General features: G+C 35.2%; 1 protein-coding gene across 1 annotated transcript in view; it reads right to left on the bottom strand.

Annotated features, from left to right (window-relative positions):
• Positions 1-6,647: 6,647 nt before the first annotated feature.
• LOC102808881 (uncharacterized) overlaps positions 6,648-24,653 on the bottom strand; it is a 161,063-nt gene continuing 143,057 nt past the window's right edge. Inside the window, exons 45-46 of the mRNA XM_085498188.1 lie at positions 11,828-11,866; positions 6,648-10,526 (exon numbers count right to left, since the gene is read on the bottom strand). Of these exons, the coding sequence (XP_085354314.1) occupies positions 10,437-10,526; positions 11,828-11,866 (129 nt within the window). The 3' untranslated portion in view covers positions 6,648-10,436. The remainder of the gene's footprint in view (positions 10,527-11,827; positions 11,867-24,653) is intronic.

Genomic DNA, 24,653 nt, shown 5'->3' with positions numbered 1-24,653 from the left:
CAAAAACAGGGTGACCCCCCCCCCTATTCGCACAATCAAAAACAGGGTAACCCCCCTACTGATCCACCGACCCCCCTAGGCCGAAGTAACTGACCAATCCCTAAAGGGGGAGGTAGGATTTCAAGTACTGAAAAGTGGTTTTATAATACAAGTCAAACCTGTCTATAAAGGACAGTCAGTGGACTGAGCCAAACTGTCCTTTATACTTTATAGACAGGTGGTCTTTATATGGAGGTGGCCTAATTTATTCATGAATATTAATTAGGGTGGGAATTTTAAGGGAGATCATCAGCAAAACAAACCTACAATGAATTGGTCTTTTTAATAAGTCACTCATTTTCATCTGGATAATTACACAGCTTTACTTTTTTACTACGAATTATATCATGTAAATTCACTGAAACCAAGTGATTCTGCCCATGGATTCATTGGTGTATTTAATGCATAAGAACGATTGTCAACGATCGGCCGCATTGGTGTTTCAGCTCGGACTTTCACACTCTCGCCATGCAGTCTTATTCCCCAGCCCATCACAGGCGGTAATCAGTCCCATCGTTAGTATTGTCGATTGTACACTGTGACAAAATGCACAGGCAAAGTTGCCGTGTTTGAAAAAACAAACAAACAAGCATTAAAAATGAAGAAGCATTGGTAATAAACAAAATTTACCAAACTCGTAACGATTGCTCCAACTCTCGGCGTTGAATCAGAAAGTCAAACGAACCGGAAATGAAACACGATGATCGTACACGCAATTTTACAGTTATTTGTTGCAAGCATCGACGCATCAAAACTGCCCAAACGAAATGATTTTTTCTCGAATTATTGATATTACCGTTTATAAAAAAAGAGGATCAAAATAGAAATCATTTTTCGTTGAGAATCAATAACCCCGAGATGACCCCTCAGTTTTGCCCATGCGCTAGCTTCATTAGCATAATTTATAACGATCAACAACAAACAACATGGCGGCCAAAATAGGTCGGATTTTGCAATCCCGCGATGAGAACGAAATAGCGAATGTTTTATTATTTTGTTCGGGTATTTCATGTCGACAGGGTAAATAAAACATCTCTCATTTAATTAAACTGGTTCATTTTTCTTGTTTTCGGGACGGGAGGAATGTGCTCTTCATGTGCGAGACAGTCCACAGAAGTGCCGCTGGCCGGCTGGGGATCGATAGTACATACCGGGGTAGTACCGATCGGAAACAAGCTAGTTTTTCATTTCCAACTTTGAATGAAACTGTTTTAATTTGTTGTTAAAATCTTTCCAGTCTCCAGACGTTACATTCAGATGATATTCAACTGTTTTTTTTTTTTTTTTTACTTTTTCGCAACTTCACAATCCAAGTTGCGATTGTCACCCCTGTCTACAGATTGCGTACTCGGTAATCTGAACGTAACATATGCCCACTTTCCTGTTAGCGATTCGCAAGTAGCTATTGTCTTTTTGCTGAGACCGTCTGATGGACATGTTGGTGGTCGTTATACAAAGGTTAAAGTGTGAATAGGTCTACAATAGGGTGGTCGCTGGTCGCGTTGGACAGGTGGTCGCTATATCCAGTGTCTTTAACGTGTAAATTGCGAAGGGACTGTACTGAGGTGGTCGCTATGAGCAGGTGGCCGCTCTGCACAGGTGGTCGTTAACACAGGTTTGACTGTAACAAAAGACTAGATGTTGTTTCATATTATAAGTATTTGGGAGTGTTGTTTTCCTAGTCCAGTGCTACTAAAATACTCGCCCAACAGGCTAAAAAGTCGTTAATGTGTTTACGCAAACGCGTCAGTAAATTAGGACCCTTGCCCTATGAACATTTCTTTAACATTGTTGATACTATGATTTCCCCTATTCTAACTTACGGGTCTGAAATTTGGGGTCACCAGGGTTACGAAACGCTTGAACGTGCCCAGCACCTTGCATGTAATATGTTCTTGGGTGTTTCTCAAAATGCACCAAATTGTGCAGTATTAGGGGAATGTGGGCGTTACAAAATTTTCCTTAGTACGGCAAAAAGATGCGTTGAATATTGGGCCAAGTTACTGAGTATGCCAGCACATAGATATCCCCGGAAATATTATGTGATGTTACTTCATCTAGTATTTCCCAGACGAGATACAATCCAAATTGGGTGCCCAATGTTAAACATGTATTATTTTCCTATAATATGCATGAGGTATGGGAGTCACAAGAAGTATCGAACACCAGTAATTTTGTTAACATTTTTATTTCTGGACTAAAATGTCATTTATACTTATATTGGCAAGGAGAAGTCACAACTTTGGACAAACTTAATTGGTATTGTAATTTTAAATCACGGCTTGTGCCCGATCGTTTGTTTGTTATTTCTAGTCCCTATCATAGGTTTATGTTATCGTTTTCGTTGTTCTTCTCATTGTCTTAGGATAGAAACCGACAGGAGAAATGATATCCCAAGAGATGAAGCCTTTGCCCAATTTGCGAAAACGTAGAAATTGAAGATAAATTACACTTTTTATTGATGTGTCCCTTCTTTGATGAATTTAGGAAAACATACATCCCTATGTATGAGAAGTTTTTAACGTTGTTATTGACTGAAGACAGAAATGAATTGAAATCTCTTGCAGCCTTTCCTTTCCATTCCCTTAAATTACGTTATGAAATTTATAAACACAGTGTGTGACATTACGGTTTTTGTTACTTTATATTTTATTTATAGTTTATGTATTTTGGACACAGGCCTTTGATTGCAATAAATTACCCAATTTCAGAACGAAGTCGCGTTGTTCTCGCCCTTAATGAGATATTGCATTCATTTGCAAATTTTCGAATATGGTATATTACCCCACAGTCCCTCTAAAGTGGTATTCACAACACAGGAATTTATAATTAATAATAATTTGTAATTAATAATACTGACAGTAACAGCTCCCGGTAAGTCTACTGATGCTTCCCCGTCTTCGTAAACCCTGTACTCTTTGTAGCACATGCTGATTACCACAAGAATGGTATGGTAATATAAGACTACATGCCGTGAGCGGGTCTCTTTCATTATATCAATCTACCGTGACTCGTGGAATCAAACGATTGTATCATCATTCTAAAACACTCGCTGATTAGTTCGTTTACTCATGAATATGCAATATACCGGCGGTAGTTTCCAAATACAGGCTTTTCAGTGTATTTTGTTAGTCGACTCGAAGCATATATAGAAGGCAGCATTTGACACGTCAAAAAAACAAGCTGCTCTCTGATAGGCCTGACTTTAAGTAAATTGCCTATATTTTGCCAGAGTATGTTTGGAGTGTGGTGGAAACAAACTACTCTTGCTGGCGACAATGTACAACCCTTGCTACAAACACTTACGTATCCATGCTACCATGCTAAAAAACACAGCTATCTGCCAAGGTTTGCGCCAAATCTGCCAGTGTATCATTCCAACTCTACGAAAGATAAAGAAAATGGGTAGGTTAAAGACAAAAACATTGGAAATTCCAAGCTACAACCAAGACAGGTTGAATTGATGAAAAATTAACCATTTTTTCTTCGTTCCAATATATTTTCATTTGTTTGCAATATGCTGAATGAATGATTTGCCGTTATTCAAGTCAAAACATCAACGTCCATGTTTTCGGGTCCAGTTCTGAACTGGCTAAGGAGTACTTACTCCCACACGAAATTTATGTGAGTACCCCCGTTCGAGTGTATGCCTACCAATTTAGTCTTCAATAGCCTCTTTGGCACGTAGCTCATTATGTTTCGTCAAGATGGCCTTTTTATCCTTGTCATTCAATCTATTGGGAGTCTTCGTATCAGCGGCTCGTCTTGCCACCTCGGGTTCAGGCACAGTTGGAGGTAAAGATATCGTTATTTCCTGGGCATACCCATCACCACATTTTACCACTGATATAAAAAGATAGTATACGTGATACTCAACAGAAGCCTTTTGGACTACAGCTATGTTGATTTTAAATCTATATCTGCCAGCGGAAATATTAGCTGTGTCACAATGGGTAAAACACATGCATAATATTTCTGCTAGTTTAGCTATCACGTACGTTGATTGCCATAATACGTATTTAGCTTTACATTACTGGTGTTACACGTTTTTATTCATAACAGCGTCCGGATTACTTTCGGAAATTCCGTCGCGTTTCGGAATGTTTTAATTTTCACAACTTTTGAATATTTATTCATACTTTTAGGTTAGTGAGGAGGTTATAATAATTTTTCATTTTACTTTAACTCTGTTTTTTTCACCCCTCAGACCCCTTTAAAAAGTCACTTCTGGCCATTGTAATGGCCACTATTTTTTTAATGGCCAGAATATCAACCAGAACTTTTTTAATGGTCAAAATATTGACCAGTATTTTCAAACTGGTAGTTATAATGACCACTATTTTTACACTGGTCAGAATAATAGTAATTTTGTATTTAATGATGGAGTGGGTGACAATCTATTTTTTTAATGGGTATTATAATGATCATTTTATTTTTCATGTCATAGATATACCCGGTAATGGCACATGGGGGATTGACAGCTCTCCTCTTTTTCCTCCCTCACTTCAGTTTGCTTCAATTTTAAGCCAGTGCAATTGGAACTGGAAATTTCAAATCTCTGCGATGATTGCGCTTAACAAATAGGCAACCTTATTTTTTCACTACTTTAACTTGAAATAATAATAATAATGTATATCCGTGCCAACTACGCAATATACTAGCACGAATAATAATATAATTGTAATGACGGAGACTAACCTCGAGATACCGTACCATAAGGTACATACAGAAGTAACAGTACGGGGAAAATCATGACAATGCGTATTGGATTAAGGTCTGACACGACTGATGTACACGTCTTGATTGCAGGATTTTATATCGCTTAAGCATTTTTAATTAAAGTCTCGTTTCCACGGTTCATATTGTGCAATATTTGCTTTACAAAACAATTACGAATTTGTGTCAATATGCAGGTACATTAATTCTAACACAACGGTATTTATATCTGTGATTGAAATTATATGAACTCATTTTCAATATAAAATGACAAAATTATAATTTGCTAATATTTTTTTTTTGACAATGATCAAAAACTTTTGATTTAAAAGTTGCATCATCAGCAACTTAACACTGTGTTTTAAAGCTTTTGACATGTTAATTAATATGGCGAATGTAATAAATGCATGATATCGGCCTTGCTAATGACCGAACAGTTCTGTAGATTTAGTAGTGATTGAGTTTTCAGCATCTTATCAAGTTGCTTAATCGTACGCCTAATTCTAATTATCTGTTCGTCGACCTAAGATAAACTATATTAAAAATTAATATTCGATGTGTTGCATTTTCAACGCGCGATGCGTCTGATTTCAATCAATTATAACAAATTACAATTATAACAAATTATTCGAACTTGAAAATGTTTTCAACTATGTTTTACCGACAACACAGCTTCAATGGAATCGTTTTCATAGTGCCTAATGGACGTATCTGTAGGACATTATAATCAGTCAAATCTGCCAGGGTTGGTGCATATATACATATATGGGGTGTGTAGTTATTTTCTGCTAGTTGTTGCAGAATACAAGAATCAAAGTTATACCACGTAATATAAAAGTGCAAAATTAGTCTTGAAGGATGTGCTGAGAAAAAACACAAGTCCCACTAACAAAATAAATAAAATCAATTAGATCCAAGTTACAAGGTCCAGAAACACGACTTCAGAAAAGCGCTAGTATCAATTCTTAATCAAACGTTACGAATTAGAGTGATGGCTACAGCCTAAACAAAATGTACAAGATTTGAAAAAAATAGGTTCACTAAAACATTAAATATTGATATATGATATTTAGTTTAACCAATTTTTTCTAGGGTTCACAGATTTCATTTTACCCCGATAAAGAACGACTACTCGGGTAGGTAGGCGTTTGTACTGTAGCGCGCAAAATTCGTTCTCTATATTCGTAATTCTGATTTACATGATTGCATTTTTCTCTTGTTTGATAGAAATTCTTTGAGCTTTGAATAAGATGTTCCCCTCTGTGCTATTTATGTTTCTTTGCAGTATTCAGTCATTTATGATAGTTTGCCATCTAGTAATGGCATAGAATTTTTTAAAAATAGTTGTTAAATATTCTAACAAAATTAAATGATTTAAATCCTCTTCATGTTAATTTTCTGACTGTTAATGGCGACACAAAAATATTCATGCAAAAGAAGACTTTTTAGTAGCAAATTTAAATTTAGTTTTGTTGTAGATGGTCTAGACCGATTCTTCGTTAAGCCAAATGCTGATGTTCGGAATTTTGGTTTATTTAACTTGTTTTTGGTTTTGGAATTTTCAATATATTTGTCTTTAACCTGCCCATTTCTTTATCATTTTGTAGAGTTGGAATGATACACTGGCAACATTTGGAGCAAACCTTGGCAGATTGCTGTGTTTTTGAGCATGGTAACATGGATACGTAAGTGTTTGTAGCAAGGGTAGCACATTGTCGCCAAAGAAAAATACGTCATTGAAGACTAAATTGTTAACGAAATATTAGGACTAAACATCGTTTTGATTCACTTAATTTGTAGGAAGCTGCAAAAAGAAATTTTAATTTTCAACGAGACATCTCTCTGTGAGATGACTACCACTCCATCCAACTATTTGAGAGATAAAAAAAACGTTTATCTTTCAAGAGTAATTGATTTATTAGAAACATACATGATGTAAATATACATGATCTTTAAATCTGAATAATTAAAAATACACATGTAAAATTAGTTTCTCCAATTCACAACATACTCCTATAACTGTGAATGATTTGGTAGTTGTTATAACAAATATAGCTGTGGGTCAATAGCTCTTGTGTTGGTCTTAATTAATTTTTGATACATTTTGCATCATTAAATTTTCTTTTTTTGGACATTTGGCATTACATGTTTGTGTTGCACAAGTCTATGGGAGGAACCATAGCTCTTCTGTGTCAATAAAAAATTAATGACACAAAAATATCAGAAATGACTAAAATGCCATCACAAAGACCATAGCAAGAAGAGCTATGGACCCACAGCTACAACAAATATTGCTTACTTTGACCAGGTATCAAAACAAATACTATGTAATAGCTCCAATACATTGGCACTACACTCTATACCATTCACAGCAAAGGACAAGATTATGACACCTCTAGAGCACATTCTGAACTATACACTACATGTGTAATGAGATGATAAAAACCCTGCCAAGAGTACTCAAATAATTAATACAAATTTAGCTTTAAGAGAACCAAGTTTCAAATCAAAGTCACAAATAACTACATCTTCGTGAGGATAACCACTAATGTACAAAATAAACACACTGTATTATATTAACATAATTATCCTGTCCAGATGATAATGTTTTCACTGTTGTCAAAATCATTCTGTATTCCTTGAGCTCAAGACATTCTTCTCTCACTGAGTTGACCATGTAAATGTATTTTAATGTTCAGTTGTGTATTGCTTAGTTGCCTTGGACAAGTTTCTTTTCTGGATTACAGCGTTGATTTTTGATTAGCCATATTAACTGTATGTGTTATTTCTAATGAATAGATAACATTCTGGGATAATGGACATTCGATTAGTTACATTCATGAATCACAACACTTTCAATAGAAATTAATTCACTTATATAATTTATTTTGAAATGTAAAAGTTTCAATTTATGTTATATCATGAGATAAATTTTTTTCTCAGTCATTCATGATTGAACTTGCCTCACAAATTATATTCTAATGATGTCAACACACACACACATTTGCAATTTTCAAAATAAGACATATCAGTGATATTACACATTGTGAATATGTACCATGATCACAAGATAAAAATTATTTACATGCAATTTGCTTTATATGCAACAACTGTAGTGGTTTTAGCATAATTACAAACAGTGTAGTTGCATAATCAATATAACAACCAGTTTAGAATAGTTGACCAGTGATTTACAACAAGAGATATTTTAAAGAATCAGAAATGCATTAGACACAAGACAAATAAATCAAGATTAATTAAAACAAAATCAGCCATTTTGAATACATGTATACATCTATAACATGATATATAATGAATATATAACATAATATTTGATCATAATCAGTCAAAGCATGTCAGAGACATGGGTCTAGAAGCCCATTCATTAAAACAAAATGGCAACCAGTCAGCCATTTTGAATACAATCTGAAAAATAAAGTGACGTGCATCAGGAACCTGTAATGTCTAATGTATAGTATAAGTTTGAACGAAAGCCATCCATAAATGCCAGAAATGCTTGATATTTAAAGATTTGTTAGCACAAAAATGGCCACCATACCAAGTTTGAACAAAATCCATCTGTAAACAGCCGAGAAATACTTGATTTTGATGATTTATCAGTAAAAAAATGGCTGCCATTCGTCCATCTTGAATCATATCGTGAAACAAATTGATGTGCATATGTATAATATTATGTATGATCTATGTGTGAAGTTTGAATGTAATTGGTCCAGGCGTGTCTAAGATACATGTCGGGATGCACGCACAGATGCACAAGGGTCAAAAACAAGGACTAAATATGCAATCACATGCCCAAGATTTTTGCCAGTTGGATTGTTACTTCAAAGCTGAGTTTGTGCTGTTTTCTCTGCTCTTCGACCGGCATTCCATAGCAGGTAGAGCAGAGCCCATAAGTCAATCCATAAGTCCCCGTTTTCCACAGTTTCTGGATTAGTGCTTACAATTTCAGAATTTATTATAAGTATAATTCTCAAAAATTGCATAGTTATTCATGACATTTTCAGAGAAAAAAACAGCCTTGGATGAAAAATAAGCGTAGTATGAGAAGAGGTATACATTTTGAAGTTGTTCAAAGGGGTATATCAGTTTTCGCATTTGGCTGCCTTGAAAGAGTTAGTTGTTTGGAGGTTCTGTTATCACATCCCCTTCATTTATTCATGTTAGTACCACCTTTCAAATAAGGACTGACACAAAGGAGTATACAGTAAAGTTATGATTCATAACAGAACAAAGCATCATAAAATTCATACATGTCATTCAATGGGTAGAAATAAGTGCAACAAAAATGCCAAACTGCATATTCAAGTGAGAAATTTGTTCAGTTGCATTATACAAATTTTAATCAACTCTTAACATTATCAACTTAAAAATGTCATATCATATGTAAATACACTGGTATGTCAGTATTAAATCCATATTTACCTTTAAAATACTTGTATTTGTTATTAAAATATACAAATAACTGAACACTGCATAGTTTGGGGATATTTGAGATTGAATAATATTAAACTTATTATCCAATAAAATAAATGTAACAAGTTTATCAATATCATTTTTTGAAATTATAAATGCATGCACTTTTGTTACTTTTTTGTGATTCACAAACCTGCAAAAACTGACCTTTTCCAAGTAAATACACTGGGTTAAAATGCAACAAGTATTGTAGCTACAACTGCCTACTGATAAGATAACATACACTACACAGTGTAAAACTGAATATTGGTGGAGGTTAAATGACATAAATTATTGCCATGACAACTGCACTAAATGTGCTATTTTGGTAAAAATTAAACATGTTCCTACGGTAACAGAGCATTAAGTGGAAGCACTGGAACTACTAATATACTTTAATAACATGAAAAAAAAAACATTACCAACAGTTAATCAATCCAGACTTGAGTATAGTTTACACATTTATGATCAGTCTAAGTTCTAAATTGTTTATTAGAGGTAAAATGCAACTATTTTTAAAATGCTGTACCATAATAATACTTCATTTTAGGACTGTGCAAAAAAAGGCGAATAACAAGATAATTTTTTAAAGCAAAATCTTTAATTTGACTTCCCTTCTCGCTGAGTACTTTTTCAACATTTGTATGTTGATATTTGGTAAATTTGTCCTGAATCTTAGGTAATTCAACTAAGGAAGTCAGAGTCTAGATGTTATATTCATGCCTTGTTACTGATGTGACTATAATCATCAATTCTTTGTCTATGCTACTTGGTTCATTTGTTAATTTGCAATCACAAGTACATTTTGTATTCTTGTTGCTTAGTATTCAGATTGAAATAAGCACGGCAATCTAAAAAGGTACATTAGTATTTGTGTTGCTGCTTAGTATTCAGATTGAAATAAGCATGGCAATACAGACATGTACATTAATATTCTTGTTGCTGCTTAGTATTCAGATTGAAATAAGCATGGCAATACAGACATGTACATTAGTATTTGTGTTGCTGCTTAGTATTCAGATTGAAATAAGCATGGCAGTACAGACATGTACATTAATATTCTTGTTGCTGCTTAGTATTCAGATTCAAATACGCATGGAGATCAATGCTAATATTCTCAGCCACCAAGCCACACACTTAAAAAAGACCAATTATTGTACTTTTATGCTATAAATAAACTATTTCATGAAAATTTACAAATCAAAGTATTAATTCTTCTTCTTTTTCATTTTCCTTGCTTTAGATGTTAGTTCTATTGCAAATGCATCAAATCTGCTCCCAAGGGTTTCTCTCAACGGCTAATGAAAAATAAAAGATGAAAATTATTTACATACAAAAGCTATGTGACACTGGATTGTAACATGATGAACACATATCATTGCTTGTTTAGAATTCAATATACACATACTTGTGCTTGCTGAAATTAATATATATCATTTCTAATTAAATCTTACTTAGTATTTAGATATGACATTTACTTTTCTTGATAACTAAGAAATTCATCAGAATGTTAGGACAACAAAATAAATGCCAATTTTGCCACCCTCGTTTTGGATGTCTATTAAAATATGAGGGTTGTGCAGTCAATTAGATTTGCTTTGCTTAACCTTTTCACACCAGTTCTCTTTTTTTTTATCCTGTTTATAGTCTGCACTTTCCCTCAGAAGATTTAGACAAAAACAGCAAAATTGTTCGAGTAAAAACTGACTGAAATTGTGTCTGTTGGCTCCAAAATTAGGGTTCATTTACCGAAATATTGAAGAATATATTAAGAAAAAAGTGCAGACAAATTTGGGCAAGAAAGTTGGTGATGAATATAATATTCACAGATCTTCCAGTTTACATACTGAATAAAGTATAACTGATTATTATTTGTGACTTGATATGTACATGATTGGCGAACCACTCAATACATATATTTGAATAATTAAGAGAAACACTAGTGTCCCCACTAAATGAGAAGTTAAAATAATGGTAGATATCTAAGTTATCAAATATGTGCAAATTTTTATTTTAAAACAATACGCTGTGATTATTTGGGACATTTTAGTCTTAACATTGGTTGAATACATGTAATACAGTTAGTACAGCTGTATTTATTACATTAAATCAGTATCTAAACAGTCAAAAGTGATCACACATCATAACACTTTTAGATGGCTTCCCTTGCAATTCACAGCTTGATAGGTCAGTACTGGGTCATATGCAATACAAGCTGAAACCACAAATTTTTTGCACAGATTTGAAATTACATTGAATACTATAGCATATTAAAATATTTTCTGCACTATTTATTAATTTCAACAGAATGAGTAAGACATTAGACACTGAAGTGAAAGTCTACATGACCATTGTTCATTCAGAAGTCAACTTTTGTAACTTTTTAAAAAATTAAATGCACAAAATTTTCCCCAAAATTTTGATCAAGATGTAACCAACAGGACATTTTGTTCATTCTATTCAAAATTACACAATAAATTATGGAAAAATACAGAAAAATAGGCAAAGTATTGCATCAAAATTTTGACGGGAGAAATGAATTTGTTTGAGAAGCTATAAGAGAAGAAGAAGCATGATTGATGAATCTGATATTACTCACTGATCGGGATTTGATTTGTCCATCATAATTAGCACATTGCTGTAAATGAAATGAAATGTAGAATATCCCAATTACATATACCATGACATAATCAAAATTTGGCAAAATAATTGTTCTGTGATATAGTTGTTTTTACAACAGTATTCAACCAGACTACTAATGTGGTAACTAAACAACCTGGCAAGTAATGTAGTAACTGAATAACCTGACAACTAATGTGGTAACTGAATAACCTGACAACCAATGTGCTAACTGAATAACCTGACAACTAATGTGGTAACTGAATAACCTGACAACTAATGTGGTAACTGAATAACCTGACAACTAATGTGGTAACTGAATAAGCTGACAACTAATGTGGTAACTGAATAACCTGACAACTAATGTGGTAACTGAATAACCTGACAACTAATGTGGTAACTGAATAATCTGACAACTAATGTGGTAACTGAATAACCTGACAACTAATGTGCTAACTGAATAACCTGACAACTAATGTGCTAACTGAATAACCTGACAACTAATGTGGTAACTGAATAACCTGACAACTAATGTGGTAACTGAATAATCTGACAACTAATGTGGTAACTGAATAACCTGACAACTAATGTGGTAACTGAATAACCTGACAACCAATGTGGTAACTGAATAACCTGACAACTAATGTGGTAACTGAATAACCTGACAACTAATGTGGTAACTGAATAACCTGACAACTAATGTGGTAACTGAATAACCTGACAACTAATGTGGTAACTGAATAATCTGACAACTAATGTAGTAACTGAATAATCTGACAACTAATGTGGTAACTGAATAACCTGACAACTAATGTGGTAACAGAATAACCTGACAACCAATGTGGTAACTGAATAACCTGACAACTAATGTGGTAACTGAATAACCTGACAACTAATGTGGTAACTGAATAACCTGACAACTAATGTGGTAACTGAATAACCTGACAACTAATGTGGTAACTGAATAACCTGACAACTAATGTGGTAACTGAATAACCTGACAACTAATGTGGTAACTGAATAACCTGACAACTAATGTAGTAACTGAATAACCTGACAACTAATGTGGTAACTGAACAACCTGACAACTAATGTGGTAACTGAATAACCTGACAACTAATGTGGTAACTGAATAATCTGACAACTAATGTGCTAACTGAATAACCTGACAACTAATGTGGTAACTGAATAACCTGACAACTAATGTGGTAACTGAATAACCTGACAACTAATGTGGTAACTGAATAACCTGACAACTAATGTGCTAACTGAATAACCTGACAACTAATGTGCTAATTGAATAACCTGACAACTAATGTGGTAACTGAATAACCTGACAACTAATGTGGTAACTGAATAACCTGACAACTAATGTGGTAACTGAATAACCTGACAACTAATGTGCTAACTGAATAACCTGACAACTAATGTGGTAACTGAATAATCTGACAACTAATGTGGTAACTGAATAATCTGACAACTAATGTGGTAACTGAATAACCTGACAACTAATGTGCTAACTGAATAACCTGACAACTAATGTGCTAACTGAATAACCTGACAACTAATGTGCTAACTGAATAATCTGACAACTAATGTGGTAACTGAATAACCTGACAACTAATGTGGTAACTGAATAACCTGACAACTAATGTGGTAACTGAATAACCTGACAACTAATGTGGTAACTGAATAACCTGACAACTAATGTGGTAACTGAATAACCTGACAACTAATGTGGTAACTGAATAACCTGACAACTAATGTGGTAACTGAATAACCTGACAACTAATGTGCTAACTGAATAACCTGACAACTAATGTGGTAACTGAATAACCTGACAACTAATGTGCTAACTGAATAACCTGACAACTAATGTGCTAATTGAATAACCTGACAACTAAGGTGGTAACTGAATAACCTGACAACTAATGTGGTAACTGAATAACCTGACAAATAATGTGCAAACTGAATAATCTGACAACTAATGTGCTAACTGAATAACCTGACAACTAATGTGGTAACTGAATAACCTGACAACTAATGTGGTAACTGGATAACCTGACAACTAATGTGGTAACTGAATAATCTGACAACTAATGTGCTAACTGAATAAACTGGATAACCTGACAACTAATGTGGTAACTGAATAATCTGACAACTAATGTGGTAACTGAATAACCTGACAACTAATGTAGTAACTGAATAACCTGACAACTAATGTGCTAACTGAATAATCTGACAACTAATGTGGTAACTGAATAATCTGACAACTAATGTGGTAACTGAATAACCTGACAACTAATGTGGTAACTGAATAACCTGACAACTAATGTGCTAACTGAATAATCTGACAACTAATGTGCTAACTGAATAACCTGACAACTAATGTGCTAACTGAATAACCTGACAACTAATGTGCTAACTGAATAATCTGACAACTAATGTGGTAACTGAATAACCTGACAACTAAGGTGGTAACTGGATAATCTGACAACTAATGTGCTAACTGAATAATCTGACAACTAATGTGCTAACTGAATAACCTGACAACTAATGTGCTAACTGAATAACCTGACAACTAATGTGCTAACTGAATAATCTGACAACTAATGTGCTAACTGAATAACCTGACAACTAATGTGCTTACTGAATAACCTGACAACTAATGTGCTAACTGAATAATCTGACAACTAATGTGCTAACTGAATAACCTGACAACTAATGTGGTAACTGGATAATCTGACAACTAATGTGCTAACTGAATAACCTGACAACTAATGTGCTAACTGAATAATCTGACAACTAATGTGCTAACTGAATAACCTGACAACTAATGTGGTAACTGGATAATCTGACAACTAATGTGCTAACTGAATAACCTGACAACTAATGTGCTAACTGAATAATCTGACAACTAATGTGCTAACTGAATAATCTGACAACTAATGTGCTAACTGAATAATCTGACAACTAATGTGGTAAATGAATAACCTGACAACTAATGTGGTAACTGAATAACCTGACAACTAATGTGGTAACTGAATAACCTGACAACTAATGTAGTAACTGAATAACCTGACAACTAATGTGGTAACTGAATAACCTGACAACTAATGTGGTAACTGAATAATCTGACAACTAATGTGGTAACTGAATAACCTGACAACTAATGTGGTAACTGAATAACCTGACAACTAATGTGGTAACTGAATAACCTGACAACTAATGTGGTAACTGAATAACCTGACAACTAATGTGGTAACTGAATAATCTGACAACTAATGTGCTAACTGAACAACCTGACAACTAATGTGCTAACTGAATAACCTGACAACTAATGTGCTAACTGAATAACCTGACAACTAATGTGGTAACTGAATAATCTGACAACTAATGTAGTAACTGAATAACCTGACAACTAATGTGGTAACTGAACAACCTGACAACTAATGTAGTAACTGGGTTACCTGACAGCTAATGTGGTAACTGGGTTACGTGACAGCTAATGTGTTAACTGGGTTACTGGACAGCTAATGTGGTAACTGGGTTAGCTGACAGCTAATGTAGTAACTGGGTTTACTGACAGATAATGTGTGAACAAGGATAGCCTGGTATTAAATATATTTAATAGATGATCCATCAGTTAATGTTCTGAGTTGATGATCCGACAGTGAATGGGCGTAGTCGTCACAATGTCATTACAGTATTATTCATCTCAGCACATAATGCATGGTTGAATAGGTTGTAATAAAACCCTATTCACAGAACAAATATTACTTTGAAATCGTAGATATGATGGACACAGCACAAACTGTAAAACAGGTTGTTAGTCACCAGCACAATCAGACTAATTACTTTTTTTCCAAAACTTCTCGACAGCATATGGTAAACTTTCATTTTTTTTCTGGTAAGTAAATAAATGTCAATGTACACAATATGAATGACCTATACAGCACTGAACTTCTCTGGTAAGTAAATAAATGTCAATGAGTATCTCCTAATACTATTTGTGCAGACAGAGAGGGCGCGTAAAAATTTATATTAACAAGAGTGCACTTTGCATTTGTGTACACACCAACTTTGCATCTGTACACATACCAACTTTGCATCTGTGCACATAATCAATTCTGCATCTGTGCACATCCCAATTTTGCATCTGTGCACATAATCAATTCTGCATCTGTGCACATACCAACTTTGCATCTGTGCATACCAACTTTACATCTGTGCACATACAAACTTTGCATCTGTGCACATACAAACTTTGCATCTGTGCACATAACCAATTCTGCATCTGTGCATATACCAACTCTGCATCTGTGCACATACCAACTTTGCATCTATACACATAACCAACTCTGCATCTGTGCATATACCAATTTTACATATGTGCACATACAAACTTTGTATCTGTGCACATACCAACTTTGCATCTGTGCACATAACCAATTCTGCATCTGTGCATATACCAATTTTACATCTGTACACATAACCAACTTTGCATCTGTGTACATACCAACTTTGCATCTGTGCACATACCAACTTTGCATCTGTGTACATAGAAACTTTGCATCTGTGCACATACCAACTTTGCATCTGTGTACATAGAAACTTTGCATCTGTGCACATACCAACTTTGCATCTGTGCACATACCAACTTTGCATCTGTGTACATAGAAACTTTGCATCTGTGCACATACCAACTTTGCATCTGTGTACATAGAAACTTTGCATCTGTGCACATACCAACTTTGCATCTGTGCACATACCAACTTTGCATCTGTGTACATAGAAACTTTGCATCTGTGCACATACAAACTTTGCATCTGTGCACATACCAACTTTGCATCTGTGCACATACCAACTTTGCATCTGTGTACATAGAAACTTTGCATCTGTGCACATACCAACTTTGCATCTGTGTACATAGAAACTTTACATCTGTGCACATACAAACTTTGCATCTGTGCACATACCAACTTTGCATCTGTGCATATACCAACTTTGCATCTGTGTACATACCAACTTTGCATCTGTGCACATACCAACTTTGCATCTGTGCACATACCAACTTTGCATCTGTGCACATACCAACTTTGCATCTGTGCACATACCAACTTTGCATCTGTGCACATACCAACTTTGCATCTGTGCACATACCAACTTTGCATCTGTGTACATAGAAACTTTGCATCTGTGCACATACCAACTTTTTATCTGTGTACATAGAAACTTTACATCTGTGCACATACAAACTTTGCATCTGTGCACATACCAACTTTGCATCTGTGCATATACCAACTTTGCATCTGTGTACATACCAACTTTGCATCTGTGCACATACAAATCTTGCATCTGTGCACATACCAACTTTGCATCTGTGTACATAGAAACTTTGCATCTGTGCACATACCAACTTTGCATCTGTACACATACCAACTTTGCATCTGTGCATATACCAACTTTGCATCTGTGTACATACCAACTTTGCATCTGTGCACATACAAACTTTGCATATGTGCACATACAAACTTTGCATATGTGCACATAACCAACTTTGCATCTGTGCACATACAAACTTTGCATCTGTGCATATACCAATTTTACATATGTGCACATACAAACTTTACATATGTGCACATACAAACTTTGCATCTGTGCACATACCAACTTTGCATCTGTGCACATACAAATCTTGCATCTGTGCACATACCAACTTTGCATCTGTGCATATACCAATTTTACTTATGTGCACATACAAATCTTGCATCTGTGCACATACCAACTTTGCATCTGTGCACATACCAACTTTACATATGTGCACATACAAACTTTGCATCTGTGCACATACCAACTTTGCATCTGTGCATATACCAATTTTACATATGTGCACATACAAACTTTACATCTGTGCACATACAAACTTTGCATCTGTGCATATACCAACTTTGCATCTGTGCATATACCAATTTTACATATGTGCACACACAAATCTTGCATCTGTGCACATACCAACTTTGCATCTGTGCATATACCAATTTTACTTATGTGCACATACAAATCTTGCATCTGTGCACATACCAACTTTGCATCTGTGCACATACCAACTTTACATATGTGCACATACAAACTTTGCATCTGTGCACATACCAACTTTGCATCTGTGCATATACCAATTTTACATATGTGCACATACAAACTTTACATCTGTGCACATACAAACTTTGCATCTGTGCATATACCAACTTTGCATCTGTGCATATACCAATTTTACATATGTGCACACACAAATCTTGCATCTGTGCACATACCAACTTTGCATCTGTGCATATACCAATTTTACATATGTGCACATACAAACTTTACATCTGTGCATATACCAACTTTGCATCTGTGCATATACCAACTTTGCATCTGTGCATATACCAATTTTACATATGTGCACACACAAATCTTGCATCTGTGCACATACCAACTTTGCATCTGTGCATATACCAATTTTACATATGTGCACATACAAACTTTACATCTGTGCACATACAAACTTTGCATCTGTGCATATACCAACTTTGCATCTGTGCATATACCAATTTTACATATGTGCACACACAAATCTTGCATCTGTGCACATACCAACTTTGCATCTGTGCATATACCAATTTTACATATGTGCACATACAAACTTTACATCTGTGCACATACAAACTTTGCATCTGTGCATATACCAACTTTGCATCTGTGCATATACCAATTTTATATATGTGCACACACAAATCTTGCATCTGTGCACATACCAACTTTGCATCTGTGCATATACCAATTTTACATATGTGCACATACAAACTTTACATCTGTGCATATACCAACTTTGCATCTGTGCATATACCAACTTTGCATCTGTGCACATACAAACTTTACATCTGTGCATATACCAACTTTGCATCTGTGCACATACCAACTTTGCATCTGTGCATATACCAATTTTACATATGTGCACATACAAATCTTGCATCTGTGCACATACCAACTTTGCATCTGTGCATATACCAATTTTACATATGTGCACATACAAATCTTGCATCTGTGCACATACCAACTTTGCATCTGTGCACATACCAACTTTACATATGTGCACATACAAATCTTGCATCTGTGCACATACCAACTTTGCATCTGTGCATATACCAATTTTACATATGTGCACATACAAATCTTGCATCTGTGCACATACCAACTTTGCATCTGTGCACATACCAACTTTACATCTGTGCACATACAAACTTTGCATCTGTGCACATACCAACTTTGCATCTGTGCATATACCAATTTTACATATGTGCACATACAAATCTTGCATCTGTGCACATACCAACTTTGCATCTGTGCACATACCAACTTTACATATGTGCACATACAAATCTTGCATCTGTGCACATACCAACTTTGCATCTGTGCATATACCAATTTTACATATGTGCACATACAAATCTTGCATCTGTGCACATACCAACTTTACATATGTGCACATACAAATCTTGCATATGTGCACATACCAACTTTGTATCTGTACATATACCAATTTTACATATGTGCACATACAAATCTTGCACCTGTGCACATACCAACTTTGCATCTGTGCACATACCAACTTTGCATCTGTGCATATACCAACTTTACATATGTGCACATACAAATCTTGCATCTGTGCACATACCATCTGTGCATATACCAATTTTACATATGTGCACATACAAATCTTGCATATGTGCACATACCAACTTTGCATCTGTGCACATAACCAATTCTGCATCTGTGCATATACCAATTTTACATCTGTACACATAACCAACTTTGCATCTGTGCACATACCAACTTTGCATCTGTGCACATACAAACTTTGCATCTGTGCACATAACCAATTCTGCATCTGTGCACATACCAACTTTGTATCTGTGCACATACAAACTTTGCATCTGTGCACATACAAACTTTGCATCTGTGCACATACAAACTTTGCATCTGTGTACATACCAACTTTGCATCTGTGCATATACCAACTTTCCATCTGTGTACATACAAACCTTGCATCTGTGCACATACCAACTTTGCATCTGTGCATATACCAATTTTACTTATGTGCACATACAAATCTTGCATCTGTGCACATACCAACTTTGCATCTGTGCACATACCAACTTTACATATGTGCACATACAAACTTTGCATCTGTGCACATACCAACTTTGCATCTGTGCATATACCAATTTTACATATGTGCACATACAAACTTTACATCTGTGCACATACAAACTTTGCATCTGTGCATATACCAACTTTGCATCTGTGCATATACCAATTTTACATATGTGCACACACAAATCTTGCATCTGTGCACATACCAACTTTGCATCTGTGCATATACCAATTTTACATATGTGCACATACAAACTTTACATCTGTGCATATACCAACTTTGCATCTGTGCATATACCAACTTTGCATCTGTGCATATACCAATTTTACATATGTGCACACACAAATCTTGCATCTGTGCACATACCAACTTTGCATCTGTGCATATACCAATTTTACATATGTGCACATACAAACTTTACATCTGTGCACATACAAACTTTGCATCTGTGCATATACCAACTTTGCATCTGTGCATATACCAATTTTACATATGTGCACACACAAATCTTGCATCTGTGCACATACCAACTTTGCATCTGTGCATATACCAATTTTACATATGTGCACATACAAACTTTACATCTGTGCACATACAAACTTTGCATCTGTGCATATACCAACTTTGCATCTGTGCATATACCAATTTTACATATGTGCACACACAAATCTTGCATCTGTGCACATACCAACTTTGCATCTGTGCATATACCAATTTTACATATGTGCACATACAAACTTTACATCTGTGCATATACCAACTTTGCATCTGTGCATATACCAACTTTGCATCTGTGCACATACAAACTTTACATCTGTGCATATACCAACTTTGCATCTGTGCACATACCAACTTTGCATCTGTGCATATACCAATTTTACATATGTGCACATACAAATCTTGCATCTGTGCACATACCAACTTTGCATCTGTGCATATACCAATTTTACATATGTGCACATACAAATCTTGCATCTGTGCACATACCAACTTTGCATCTGTGCACATACCAACTTTACATATGTGCACATACAAATCTTGCATCTGTGCACATACCAACTTTGCATCTGTGCATATACCAATTTTACATATGTGCACATACAAATCTTGCATCTGTGCACATACCAACTTTGCATCTGTGCACATACCAACTTTACATCTGTGCACATACAAACTTTGCATCTGTGCACATACCAACTTTGCATCTGTGCATATACCAATTTTACATATGTGCACATACAAATCTTGCATCTGTGCACATACCAACTTTGCATCTGTGCACATACCAACTTTACATATGTGCACATACAAATCTTGCATCTGTGCACATACCAACTTTGCATCTGTGCATATACCAATTTTACATATGTGCACATACAAATCTTGCATCTGTGCACATACCAACTTTACATATGTGCACATACAAATCTTGCATATGTGCACATACCAACTTTGTATCTGTACATATACCAATTTTACATATGTGCACATACAAATCTTGCACCTGTGCACATACCAACTTTGCATCTGTGCACATACCAACTTTGCATCTGTGCATATACCAACTTTACATATGTGCACATACAAATCTTGCATCTGTGCACATACCATCTGTGCATATACCAATTTTACATATGTGCACATACAAATCTTGCATATGTGCACATACCAACTTTGCATCTGTGCACATAACCAATTCTGCATCTGTGCATATACCAATTTTACATCTGTACACATAACCAACTTTGCATCTGTGCACATACCAACTTTGCATCTGTGCACATACAAACTTTGCATCTGTGCACATAACCAATTCTGCATCTGTGCACATACCAACTTTGTATCTGTGCACATACAAACTTTGCATCTGTGCACATACAAACTTTGCATCTGTGCACATACAAACTTTGCATCTGTGTACATACCAACTTTGCATCTGTGCATATACCAACTTTCCATCTGTGTACATACAAACCTTGCATCTGTGCACATACCAATTTTGCATCTGTGCATATACCAATTTTATATATGTGCACATACAAACTTTGCATCTGTGCACATACCAACTTTGCATCTGTGCATATACCAATTTTACATATGTGCACATACAAATCTTGCATCTGTGCACATACCAACTTTGCATCTGTGCATATACCAATTTTACATATGTGCACATACAAATCTTGCATCTGTGCACATACCAACTTTGCATCTGTGCACATACCAACTTTACATATGTGCACATACAAACTTTGCATCTGTGCACATACCAACTTTGCATCTGTGCACATACCAACTTTACATATGTGCACATACAAATCTTGCATCTGTGCACATACCAACTTTGCATCTGTGCATATACCAATTTTACATATGTGCACATACAAATCTTGCATCTGTGCACATACCAACTTTGCATCTGTGCACATACCAACTTTGCATCTGTGCATATACCAATTTTACATATGTGCACATACAAACTTTGCATCTGTGCACATACCAACTTTGCATCTGTGCATATACCAATTTTACATATGTGCACATACAAACTTTGTATCTGTACACATACCCACTTTGCATCTGTGCATATACCAATTTTACATATGTGCACATACAAATCTTGCATCTGTGCACATACCAACTTTGCATCTGTGCACATACCAACTTTGCATCTGTGCACATACCAACTTTACATATGTGCACATACAAACTTTGCATCTGTGCACGTACCAACTTTGCATCTGTGCATATACCAATTTTACATATGTGCACATACAAATCTTGCATCTGTGCACATACCAACTTTGCATCTGTGCACATACCAACTTTACATATGTGCACATACAAACTTTGCATCTATGCACATACCAACTTTGCATCTGTGCACATACCAACTTTACATATGTGCACATACAAATCTTGCATCTGTGCACATACCAACTTTGCATCTGTGCATATACCAATTTTACATATGTGCACATACAAATCTTGCATCTGTGCACATACCAACTTTGCATCTGTGCACATACCAACTTTGCATCTGTGCATATACCAATTTTACATATGTGCACATACAAACTTTGCATCTGTGCACATACCAACTTTGCATCTGTGCATATACCAATTTTACATATGTGCACATACAAACTTTGCATCTGTGCACATACAAACTTTGCATCTGTGCACATACAAACTTTGCATCTGTGCACATACCAACTTTGCATCTGTGCATATACCAATTTTACATATGTGCACATACAAACTTTGCATCTGTGCACATACCAACTTTGCTCCTGTGCATATACCAATTTTACATATGTGCACATACAAACTTTGCATCTGTGCACATACAAACTTTGCATCTGTGCACATACCAACTTTGCATCTGTGCATATACCAATTTTACATATGTGCACATACAAATCTTGCATCTGTGCACATACCAACTTTGCATCTGTGCATATACCAATTTTACATATGTGCACATACAAACTTTGCATCTGTGCATATACCAATTTTACATATGTGCACATACAAACTTTACATCTGTGCACATACCAACTTTGTATCTGTGCATATACCAATTTTACATATGTGCACATACAAATCTTGCATCTGTGCACATACCAACTTTACATATGTGCACATACAAATCTTGCATCTGTGCACATACCAACTTTGCATCTGTGCATATACCAATTTTACATATGTGCACATACCAACTTTGCATCTGTGCACATACAAACTTTGCATCTGTGCATATACCAATTTTACATATGTGCACATACCAACTTTGCATCTGTGCATATACCAATTTTACATATGTGCACATACAAACTTTACATCTGTGCACATACCAACTTTGTATCTGTGCATATACCAATTTTACATATGTGCACATACAAATCTTGCATCTGTGCACATACCAACTTTACATATGTGCACATACAAATCTTGCATCTGTGCACATACCAACTTTGCATCTGTGCATATACCAATTTTACATATGTGCACATACAAATCTTGCATCTGTGCACATACCAACTTTGCATCTGTGCACATACCAACTTTACATATGTGCACATACAAACTTTGCATCTGTGCACATACCAACTTTGCATCTGTGCATATACCAATTTTACATATGTGCACATACAAAATTTACATCTGTGCACATACAAACTTTGCATCTGTGCACATACAAATCTTGCATCTGTGCACATACCAACTTTGCATCTGTGCATATACCAATTTTACATATGTGCACATACAAACTTTGCATCTGTGCACATACAAACTTTGCATCTGTGCATATACCAACTTTGCATCTGTGCATATACCAATTTTACATATGTGCACATACAAATCTTGCATCTGTGCACATACCAACTTTGCATCTGTGCATATACCAATTTTACATATGTGCACATACAAATCTTGCATCTGTGCACATACCAACTTTGCATCTGTGCACATACCAACTTTACATATGTGCACATACAAACTTTGCATCTGTGCACATACCAACTTTGCATCTGTGCATATACCAATTTTACATATGTGCACATACAAACTTTACATCTGTGCACATACAAACTTTGCATCTGTG

The sequence above is a fragment of the Saccoglossus kowalevskii genome, chromosome 4 (assembly GCF_978046115.1).
Source record: "Saccoglossus kowalevskii chromosome 4, keSacKowa6.1, whole genome shotgun sequence".
NCBI lineage: Eukaryota > Metazoa > Hemichordata > Enteropneusta > Harrimaniidae > Saccoglossus > Saccoglossus kowalevskii.
Note: the sequence above shows the minus strand (reverse complement) of the source record. Positions and strands in the feature narration are given on the sequence as shown.